The sequence below is a fragment of the Taurulus bubalis genome, assembly GCF_910589615.1.
Source record: "Taurulus bubalis genome assembly, chromosome: 12".
Lineage (NCBI taxonomy): Eukaryota > Metazoa > Chordata > Actinopteri > Perciformes > Cottidae > Taurulus > Taurulus bubalis.
Window position 1 is genome coordinate 12,695,354 of NC_136600.1, and position 12,209 is coordinate 12,707,562.

Here is a 12,209-nt window from a genome sequence, read left to right on the forward strand (position 1 = left end):
CTGGGTGAAGGAGCGAAATATCGACTGCCTGCAAGCCAAACGGCAAACAAATAAATAATCAGATCTCTTCGCAGTTAATAGGTTTAAGAAATGCCTCCCAAAACTATTAAGATGGCTATAGTGGACATATTGGATGACCTATTGGAAGACAACTTAGAAAAGTTCCGCCACCAGCTTCTGGACCGCAGAGAAGAGCCGACAATCAGACGCAACAGGGTGGACGGCAAATCCCGTTTACAAATCGCGGACGTCCTGGTTTCCACTTTCATGGAGCCCAGAGCTGCTCAAGTGTCCGTGGAAATACTGAGACAGATTAACTGCAACGACGAGGCGGAGAGACTTGGTGAGAGGAGCCGCCTTCAGGCTGCTGTGTTTACGTGGTCAATTGCAACAGTGTATACAGTTGATACATCAATACACTCTTAAAGTGGGCTTGTAGATAATTTAACGTCGAATTGAAAAGGTGGTCATTTGCAGTGTAGCTTATTTTCTACATTAATGAAGTTTGAACCATCCCGCTTCATTTTTACTTTCGATTTTGGAGCAGTGGCGGACTCATCTGTCTGAGGGCCACGGGCAAGAAACCATCAAATAAAAGAGCACCAGATATATGAAACTGGGCACAGTTTTAATACATATATACATATGAATGTGTGATTATCATTTTAAGTAGTGCCATTTGTATCATATTTGCTACATGAGTTTCAGAGACCTCTATGTCATTAATGTGAGCAATACTTTACTGAAAAACCTGTTACATACAATTTATACATGTATTCTGCCATCTGGTGGAGGTTTCATGCACTGCAGGCAGTAGCAGGCATTTAAATGTTGTTTGCAAAATGGCAGCTGTCACAAAGTTACTCATTTGTTTTTTCCAGGGAAATCATTGCTAATTTTGAAAAGGTTACAGTAAGAATAACATTTATATTGTTACTTATATTTCAATATGAATATTTATTGTATTGAAGCAACCTGTAATTACTTAATGTTTTGTTCCTTATTTTATAGTAAAATCGTTTTGAAAACATATGATACAGCAGGTATATAAAGTAATAATTCACCTTTAAATTATGCCAGCGCCATTGTATTGTATTTCATTTTGCAATCAGGATTATGCCATTTCACAATGCCAAATACACTGTTAATTTAATTAAACTAATTAAAGGTAGAAATGTCATAGTAAGATATATTGAATTGACATTTATGTTTTTTATAGATAATAAAAAATCCTTGGCTATCATAATCTTTTGTTATATTACCTGATTAACAAAAAAAAATTCAGAGGCATCAATCATTTGTTTGTTGTTTACTTCTAGATGGCAAAAAGGTAGCATGGTAGAAACTGTTTTTCTGACCACAATGTGAAATAGTGTTTGGGGAAAAATAAGAACCAACCAAACCAACTGAAATGTTCCAAAAGCAGTGAACATCATTTGTAATTGTTTCTAAAATAAACATGGTTGTGATCAATGCATTGATAAATATGCCTGATATTTCAAATGTGATAAAATATATAGCATATCCTGTATATATATATATATATATATATATATATATATATATATATATATATATATATATATATAGCATATATGTATATAGCATATATGTACAAAAACAAATTATTACATTTCTGGACTACAGGTCCAATAAACATTTCAATATAAAACAAAATCAGAATTTTCTGAATATTATTTGATGTGTCAGGCTTCACAGGGTTAAGACAGACTTGAAGAAAACGTAACCACCTTATTGTACGTAAAGCAGAGGTATGCAACTAACATTCAGCGACGTCCACTTGGAGAGAATTCCCTCATGCAAAGGTCCGGACCATAACAATAATGTCAAATGTGTGCTCTATGATTTTGTGCCAAATGTATTGAAGTAGCCAACAGTTGTGTTAACGTATGTATGTCAACAACTGCTGTCAAAATAAATAAAGTTTAATTAATTAACATCTAAACGATATTTGTTACAGATTTCTAATTTAACTGAAATACTTATAAATAATACATACTCTAATAATACATACATTATCTTCTCTTATTTCAGGGAAAATAAAGGCTGGATTTAAAACAGAAAGCTTTTGAAAAATGTGACTATATAATTTAAATGAATACATTTAAAATGTTCTTATTTTAGAAACAAATAAATGTAATAATTGTCATGCAGCTTCAAATTCAGTTTATTCGGGCGTCAATTGATGTTAATCAAAAGAGCTCTGACTCACGACGGACTTTTTCCAACTACCGGGTCTCTCTCCTGTGTGTGTGAAGATCTCACTTGAGTCGAGGGCGGGCTTATCTTTTCTTTTGTGTGTTAATTTGATCAGAATCTAATAGTGTCTTCCTGTTTTTGCAGCTCAAGAGACAGGTGTATGGTCCTCAAAACCCGGTTCCACTGACAGTGAGTTGTTGTTGTTGTTTTTTTACAGTTTTTTGTTCACGTGAGACATTACAGATTAGCTGTTGTAGAAAAAGGAGTTGCATTGAGTTATAATACAGTATTTCCCGCATTAAGATGAAAAACTGTGCTTTGGGATTTGACTTCAGAAGGTCATTTAGTGAACAGAAGTTTCGACAAGTAAAGTCAAACAAGTTTATGTGTATTGTAGAATAGAAGATTAGTATATAATACAACTTTATCTTCCTGCAGAGGGAATTTTTGTCTTTAGCTTGCCAAAACATGAACGCATACACCGCAACATATTGAACAAATGTGGTGACAACAAAACATATAGGAGTATAAAAGACTGACATAATAAATGTCAATAAAATACTTAAAAACAAAGTATAAATCATTAAAACAAGTTTGATTTTGCAGGTTTGCAGACCAGTTTTGGGAGAGACTAATGATATATGAGTGAAGGGGCATTTTAAAGCAATATCGACAACACCTGGATTACGTTTCCTGTGGCAAACTGCATCCCTCTACATTTATGATGATGACACTAACTCGCACAATGTGTTTTAAAAACAGGAAGATGAAGTTGAGGACAAATTAAGTGCAGGAAGAGCATTTGAGAAACAAAGTCTGTGCCTTTTATTTGTTTTCTATTGTCATGAAAGATTATCTTTTTATTTGCTGTGCGCCTGGAAAAAATAGTAGTATGTAGGTATGCATGAACACTAGACCGTGCTATCACTACGCAATTTTAATTTCCCATGAATTTGTTTCAGCTGTGAGACCCTCAGCAGGAGAAACTGGAGCAGAAGGTGACTGCGCAGGTAGTATGATGTCTTCTTACCTAATTTAATTCACGCTATCTGAAATCAGTCACTGATCAGATTGTTTAGAAAATAAGAAATCCAGAATCTGACTATGAAGCCATATCCCTGATTTGCTGCATGGTTGGATATTTAGAACAGGTCTAACTTGTTCTCCAAACGCAGCTCAGGCTCAGGAGCAATGAAAGGAACAGATGAGTGCTGCGAGGTATTATCACTATTCAAATGAATAGTTTGACACTTTGGAGAAATATTCTTTTTTTAAATATTCTGTCTTGGAGTTGGATGAGAAGACCTCTGTGATGTTTGTCTAGAGTTTAAACATTGGTCTATATCTTGTTTGTTTAATTGGTACAAAAAACACAAACTTTGGACCGACCAGCTGCTCTCCCGGGCCTCTTTATGCTAAGCTAAGCTAAATGTCTCCTAGCTTTGTGTTTCGGTATCGAAACAATCTTTTCATCTTACTCTCGGCAAGAAAGCCAATAAGTGTCATCAAGTTGTAGCTTTGTGTTATCTCCAAATCTAATATGTCATCATGGAGTAAGTTTTCCTTCTTTCCTCAGGGGAACACTTTGTGGATAAACATTTCGCTGAGCTGGTCGCTAGAGTGAGCGAAATTGCATCCATTTTGGATGAACTCCTCAACAAAAAAGTCATGACCCAGGGGATGTATGATGAAATCTCGGTTATCCCTACCAACAGTGCTAAGATGAGGAAGCTCTACTCTGGTCCCCTGAAAGCTGCTGGACGTGACGGCAAAGACGTCTTCTACAAACTTCTTGAGAAATATGAGAAATATCTCATGGATGAACTCAAGAAAAATAAGTGAATGTTGTGGTGAAATTCATTTTTAGACCAAATATACAGTCTAATTGGGCCCATTTGTTTTAATACAATAACAACGGGGGATTTCAATGTTAATGTGATGGCTCTGTGTGGGTTTTCTAAAAAAAAGTTAAAAAAAAGCCTTTCAGCTTTATGTTTAAACAGCTGTTTCCTCTTACATATAAATGTGTGTAATGTTTGTATTTGGTGTGGTGCCTCTTCTGCCTGATCAGTGAGGCTCATGATGAGATGAGTTTTCCTTCAAGGTTCAAAACCTTTTTATCAGACAATCATGTCAAAAAAATGTATGGAGGTTCTCACCAGACGTGATGTTTTTATCCAACAAAGAACAAATGGAATGAAAGTCTGTTTTTAACCTAATTATTTTAATATGAATTAAAACATCATGAATGATTATATGTTTTGCATGTAAAGCAGGTATAACCTTTAATTGATGTAATATGAAGCACTTTTATTCTGCCCAATAAGAATAAGTTTACTTTTGGAGGGTCATTCGAAATGTTTTCTCTTTGGACATTTTTATAAATTCATAATAAAGTCTTATGTTTACCTTTTGTGGTTGTGAAATTTTCAGCGAATGGAGTCTTAAAAATAGTATATAAAGCAAATATAATAGTTTAGAAATGAGTCTTCCACTCCTGTTACATTACATTTAATTTATCTGACGCTTTTATCCAAAGCGACTTACATGTTTGCTCTAAACACCGTAGACACAGCAACGGGGAGCAATTTGGGACTCGAACCACAGACCCTCTGATTGAAAGATGGGCATGCTAACCACTGAGCCACAGTCACCCCTGTTGTTTTTTACATATTATTATTATATCATATTGAGCTGAACATCTATTTATGTATGTGACGTGAATGTGAGGAGAGGTATGAAAACACTTGGCAGGGTTCATACCTGGAAAACCTGGAAAAGTAATGGAATTTTGAAATGGTTATGTCAAGGCCTGAAAAAGTCCTTGAAAAAAAATTAAATCCCAAAAGTTTTGGAAAAGTCATGGAAATTTGATCATGTATTCATGTAGTTCATTTGTGCAGAGTTTGAAATAATTATGCTTTTAAAAGAAATACGCTCAAAATATAAGCAGGCATATGCTCTCAAGTGTTTCCCCTACCATTATAGCCCTGCCCCCCTTTCATTTGTCTCTATAGCACCAGATCACAACAGAAATCATTTTAGGTACCTTGTTCTTTTGTTAAACGAACTTAACGGCCATATGTTATCGATCTTATCTACAAGACGGCATGCCATTTCTGTCTCTACGTGGTCACGTGTTTACAACTCTTCTCTGTATCGCGCGCGGCGGAGTTCCGCCCAGATGCGCACACACAGACATGTGCGCGCACACAGGTTAAACGCTCACAGGGTGAAGATGGCAACACTCCCTCTCCTGCGAGGAGTAGCGCTCCTGCTCCGGGTGCAAGTGCAGAAACGAGCCAAAGTACAAGCACTTGCACCGTACAATGAGCCTGCTGACTACGCTTGTACATGCACGAATCGCCGATTCTTGGCCTGCAGCAATTTTACACATCCTAGTATAATTGTATAGTTTATTCTCATTTGAGTGTGTTATATGGCACACTTTACTGTTTGAGAATTCAAAGTTTGCCTCTGAGGTGAGACTCCAATTACAACATGGGGTTTTAAACCCATTCCTTCATCTTAACCTCTAATGTTATGGAAATACTCATCAAATGCCAAATTGTTATTTAACACTGAGTTTTTCAGAGTTTCTGAAAAAAAACTAGCAGTTAACACTTTAATTAATTATTTATTACAGTATCAATCAAAAAAGAAATAACACATTCTCCCTACATCACATACATTAACAGTCTCCCCGTAGATATCCAACACTTATTTAGGAAAGCTACTTTTGATTGGTTATTTTTTATTGAGAAAAATATATAGTAATTAACACTTAATTGCTAAAGTGTATCGTGACAAAGATCACTTCATTCATCAATGAGCTCCTCCTGGTTATTAATTATAATATACAAATGTGTTTTTGTATAAAATGTAGAGGGTTCTTTATTTGAAGAAATATATAACAACTTCACTGTGATAAACTAGTGTGAACAAAAAGTGTGTCATACATCAATGGGCTCCTCCTGGTTATGCTACAACAGTTATTTGGGAAAAATGTGCTTTCACATTATTTTTAGAGGAAAAATATTCAATAATACTTCAAATTCTGTTCAAACATCAGGGGTCTTGTATTGATAATCATAATAATAACTGTTTAACAATTAACAAAATAATATGAGGCATAATAGAACAATAGAAAAATCTACAATAATAATAATGATAATAATGACAATAACAATATGGTAAAGAAACAAATAACAGTACATTAAAACAAGTGTATTATCAAAGTGGCAACTATATTTTAATTAATAAAAAGAATATGTAAAAGAGTGTGCAACAGTGACACGTTTTCCTGGGGATGTAAGAGTCTGAGTCAGTGGGGGGCCCGGGCTTTGTTGATGAACCCGACTGCACCCGACTTGCAGCGTGCAAGCTCTACCTACCTGAGATTTCAGACTGCTGAACTACCTGAATCCTGCCTGATTACACTCTGTAGAGTTCTCTGCAAAAATAACTATTGTATCTGCTGTGTTGGGTTCTACTAGATTGTTAGTCTGTACTGTCTTTCTTATCTGAACGGTAGCGCCGTAGTAGCACTTAAATGGCACTTACTGATAGCACTTTGTGGTTTAACTTTGTTGAAGAAATTGTACTTTCATGACTCCTGTTGTTCTGAGTCTGTACTCATGGTTGAATTGCACTTATTGTAAGTCGCATTGGATAAAAGCGTCAGCTAAATGAAATGTAATGTAATGCAGACGGGAAGAAACTGTTCTTGTGGCATGAGGTCCAGGTCCTGATGGACCGCAGCCTCCTGCCAGAACTCCAACAGTTTGTGTCCAGGGTGAGAGCGGTCGGCTACAATCTTTCTTTCCCACTTCTGGGTCCTCGAGGCGAACAAGTCATAGAGGGAAGGCAGATTGCAGCCAATCACCCAGAGCAGAGCGAATGATACGCTGCAGTATTCTCTCCTTGATGGTGGCTGCAGCGTACCAAACGCTGATGGAGGAGCAGGATGGACTCAACTATGGAGGTGTAGATGGTGCACCATCATGGTCTTTGGCAGGTTGAACTTCGGGAAGTACATTCATCTCTTCTTCTTGAGTTCATCCATGAGATATTTCTCATTTTCCTCAAGATGTTTGTAGAAGACTTCTTTGCCGTCACGTCCAGCAGCATTCAGGGGACCAGAGTAGAGCTTCCTCATCTTATCCCTGTTGTTAGGGATAGCCAAGATTTCATCATACATCTCCTGTGAGATGACTTTTTTATTGAGGAGCACATCCATAATGGATGCAATGTTGCTCACTCTATTGATCAGCTCGGCCATATGTTCATCTACAAAGTGTTCCCCTGAGGAAAGAGGGGGGAAATAACTTATTAAGGTGATGACGTCAGTTTTTTCCCATTTAAAAAAAATGAAAATCACAAACATCTGCTGATCTTAAATGATTGTACACTCCACTTCTTGTTATAGATATATATATATATATATATATAACAAGAAATAAATAACAAGAAATATTAACGAGTGCATGCTCCGCAGAACTTTGTTTTGATAGTCAGGCAATAATAATACTGTAAGCAGAAAAGGCTTAAACATTATTAATATTGGTGTTTTATAATTGATCCAGTGGTTACGGCTACTTTGATAATTTACCAGGAAAATGTTCAGACACTGGAAATGCATGTGGGATCATTCAGTGCGTTGTCGTGCACTTACCCCCAAACTTCCTTCTGATTTCAACTGTTGCAGTGATAATTTTTAGGTTTGATTTTACATCGTTTTTTAATTCGGTCTTTCTTTGTTTTGAGTACTGCAGCTGCTGGTGGCCTCCACTCAGGTGTGGTCGGTTGGCGGGCAGCGAAATGTTCAGGTATTGTACATTATATGATTATTATCATACATTTTACCATTCGCAAGGTGTGGACAAATATAAATTAGGATCAAACTTAGTTCTACAGTCAGTTAGTGTGGTGTTACATTTTAACTTTGTAGAAGATGCTGTGTTTTAATTGGTTTGGGGAGTGTCATTCTTAGCAGAGCTTTTCCACAGTCTGACATTCAAAGTGCAATTCTTCTAAATACAAATAATTTGAAAAGTCTTACCTTGTTTATGACCAGTGCTTTGGTATTCATCTGAAAATAAAATGCAGAGGATAAGAAAATATGGATATGAAGCTGATTTATTACCTTTTTAACAGATGGAGATCTGCTTCACTCATGATCCATATTCAGTGAAATGAAAGTGGTACATAGGCTGTGAAGATACATTCTTGTTGTCTCATTTAAAACTGACCTTTTCGAATTGTACAGGTCCAAACTTGTTGAGGCTCCTTTTTTTGGTTGAGCTTAAGCACAAAGTCTCTGTCTGGATTTTGTGTGTATACTTCAAAGAAATTAGGGGTTCTGCTTTCATATCGAAGCTTTAAGTCCTGTGAAGGAAACACACAAGGGTATTGTATGTATTCTTTACTTATATAATTATATTAAGATAACAAATAGTGCTCATATTGTTCAGAGATATTTATTTAATAAGAAGGTTGTGAGATAATTATAATGATACAAAAATGAAGTATTTATGATGAATCAATCATGAAAGCCCAAAAGCTAACAGATGATTCCCAACAGATTTAAGGTTTGAAGCACAGTAAAAGTCTCTCTGGAAAAGTAAGTAAAGTCAGTAAAAGTTTTGTTCATCTATATTGTTGTTGTACTGAGGTTCAGCTGAACATCAGGATTGCGCCTCTGTTCTTTGCAGACGATGTGGCTGTTTTGGCTTATCGGACTGTGACCTTCAGCACACACTGGGCCGCTCAGGATGAGAGTCAGCACCTCCAGGTCGAAAGCTATGAATCTCAACGGTGGATTACTCCATCGGGTTGAGAGTGATTTGCTAGGTGAAGGAAGTAAAGTATCTTGTAGAACTATTCACGAGTAAAATGGAGCGTGACATCGACAGGCGGATTGTTGTAGTGTCAGCAGTAAAGCAGGCTTTTTAAAAGACCATGGTTGTGAAGAGGGAGCTGAACTGGAAGCAAAAGCTTTGGAATCTAAAATCTGTGAAACCGACTTCAGGTGACAAGGGACCGGTGGGAAGGGGTGAGGGCTACTGCTGCTCAGGTGAGGAATGTCAGGGTCTTGAATAAGGAGACTTAGCGGTGGGAACACATCATGCATGGATATATAATCAGTCACGTGGCAACTGAACCTGTGAACCTTAATAGATCCAAACTGCCCCTTTATATTTCCTCAGACAGTGTTTCATGCTGAGCTGTGGCAGAGGGAAAGTCACAAATAGAGGGAGTTTAGTACTAAAGAAACTCTGATTTTGGAAGATACCCACTTGACTCGTCTAACACAGATTACTGAGGCCTTCAATTTTCTTTTCGCTGAACTTGCACATTTTTACACAGAACAACTACATTTGGGCATGTTGGTATTATTTAAATGCAAACTTGATTACCTATCCTCTAAGAACTTCAGCTACCATGATGCTTTGATAGTGCATCTATACAAAACTCATAGGAGAAAATGATGAATCATGTTAAACATTAAATAAAAACATCACCGGCGAGATGGCAGCCCAAAGCTAACGGGGCTAACAGCAACAGCACCGTAACTACGGCAAAAGTGCTTCCAGAACTGACAGTGTTGCTCTGAGGGGGGAAGCGGAGGCTGGCGGGGGTTAAGATTGTGCGACAACGCCGTCAGTCTGGACGGGTTTATCAGCTGTATCCGCCATATTAGAGCAGTGCAGACCAGTATCTGTGATCTAGCCAGTGGTGCACACTCACCTCACGTGCTTAAAAACAAAAGGCAGCTAGCCTGGCTATTTCAACAAAACAGGGAGAAGCTCTAATTACCACACAGGAGAGGGACTTCATTCTCTGCTCAGGTAGACATTACTCCACTGTATCGTTACATAGTATACAGTTGTTTGCTGCTACATTCATCTTTATAATGTTAAATACAGGTCCTTTAAGTTGTTGTTTAAGTCGACCAAACCAAAGTTGCCGATTCATTTACCATCGGCATTGACTGGGCTTCCACATAAAAGATGGAATATTTTCACTGACTTTGGCACGAGACTTACACTATGTTACCAAACAGTGAAAGTAAAGTTGTATCATTTTGTCTTGATTTCCCTTTTCTTTAATATATATTCTTTAGTATCGATCTCGGTTCACTCCAGAGATTGAAAAGAAGTTCAAAACATACTTTCGGATTCATTTCTGCATCCTCCAAATCTGCAGTTAAGATGAAACGATCATGTATTTTCAGAGACCTCTCTGGATGTGGCTTTCGGATTACTTTGTATCCATAGGACATTTCCCTCTTGTCCATTTCCTGTAGAAACAGGGAAGAAAAAAAACGAAAAGCCAACATTTTCCTCAGTGTATTTATCAAGTAATTGTTGGTGCCATTCTATACCGAAATATGATTGGCAAGATATGAAATTACCTGCTGTAGACCAGGATCACGTGGGATCAGATAAACATGGAGTGTGAGAAATGCTGTGTTGGTCTTGTAGATTAACACATTGCAGTTTATTTTCACTGAAAAGCCGACTCTCATCAGGACCGCTCTTGGAGAGAAGACTGGTTCACACAGCTTCACATGGGACGATGTGACCTCAGACACTTTTTCCACAACAACTCCACAGTCATCTATGTGTAGGACTGCAAACTTGTCTAATAGCGTAGGATTGTCATCTGGACGAAACAAAAGCAAACAATTAGTGAGGAGAAAAGGAATATGTTAATGTTTCTTCATGTCCACTTACCGATGCAGATCCAGTGTGGAAGGTGCACTTCATCCAACTTCCCAGCAATGACTGTGATGTCCATGAGGGGGCCTGCAGGCATGTATTGTTGGCTTCTTATGCTCTCCATGTGTTCCTCTAAAGAGCAAAACTGGTACTTAAAGCTGACCTTTCCCATACAGATCCAGCGCAAGCCAGAGACGCTGCATTCAAAGGTTCCTGCTTCAGACTGGAGGCTAAGTCGTGAAAAAAGAAAACAAGTGAGTTTTATTTTTTTTATACGCACAAAAATACTGTATTAGGCAAATTATAGAAGCTTATTAGGTTCAACATGTATTGCTTTTAATTGTCATATTGTTTCCCCATAGCTCCAGTTTGCTGTGACGCAGTATTTAAGATGTTATTTTTACCTGTAAATTTGAGCCTCGTCTGCATCTTTACTGTTGACTTCAGGATTAAGTTTAGTCCAGTCCCTGGAGACCTGCTACAGAGGACAATATTTATGGAAAATACGTGGAGATGCATCTTTTTAAATCACATAAATGAACAAATGAATGAATCACAAATAGATTAATGTAGGAGATTACCATAATGCTTCCACAATCCTCATGGTCCAAGCAAGGAGGTCCTTGTGAAGACACATGTGAATATGTTTTAAATAGTTATTTTGATATATAAAATCATATGGTAGTTTTTCATATGTTTAGCAGATATAGCACTATGTGCTTAATATGCTGCTTTAATGAGAGCAATATGTCATGCAGGATATACTGTTGAATGAAGTGTACTGTTTTCCACAAAGTACAGACATGTAGCTGTAAAAGTAACCTCATGATGCCTCATGAAAGCTAAAATAATACGATAAAAATACAGAATGTTATTAATCTTGTGGTAGTAGCCGAAATCACACATGTAGAGTAGAGGGTGTTCATGTAGTCATACTATACGGTCAATGCCGTGTCCTTTGTTCTAAAACGGGTTTCAAAAACCAAAAGGTAAATTATTTTTACTTTTATTGATGCAGCAACAGAAATTGCTAATGACTAAATTGTTCTCACAAAAATCTTGCAGTAGTTAACAAATTACAAAAAAAATACAAAATGTTCTTTTGTTGTTGCTGTGCTGTTGAAACCTTGAAGAACTACCACCATTGGATGTGCCATTCATTGAGCCAGTAACATAGCTAATCATTAATACATTTAAAAAAAAAAAATGGGACAGACCTTTCCCCACAACTTACTTTTGAAACCTGAGTTGAAGTCTGACAACGTC

General features: G+C 37.1%; 1 protein-coding gene and 1 long non-coding RNA gene across 2 annotated transcripts; one reads left to right on the forward strand and one right to left on the reverse strand.

Annotated features, from left to right (window-relative positions):
* The first annotated feature begins 42 nt into the window (after positions 1–42).
* Positions 43–4,622, forward strand: LOC306744346 (apoptosis-associated speck-like protein containing a CARD). The gene is made up of 4 exons (XM_079226967.1): positions 43–343; positions 2,365–2,409; positions 3,183–3,230; positions 3,797–4,622. The coding sequence occupies exons 1-4, from the start codon at positions 91–93 to the stop codon at positions 4,060–4,062; spliced, it is 612 nt and encodes a 203-aa protein (XP_079083093.1). The 5' UTR covers positions 43–90; the 3' UTR covers positions 4,063–4,622.
* A 3,664-nt stretch (positions 4,623–8,286) lies between these two features.
* LOC306744350 lies at positions 8,287–10,518 on the reverse strand. Its single transcript, XR_013771098.1, has 3 exons — positions 10,394–10,518; positions 8,472–8,607; positions 8,287–8,311 (listed from the first exon to the last, which is right to left on the reverse strand). It is a non-coding gene; the product is annotated as an uncharacterized lncRNA (long non-coding RNA).
* Between the last annotated feature and the right edge of the window lie 1,691 nt (positions 10,519–12,209).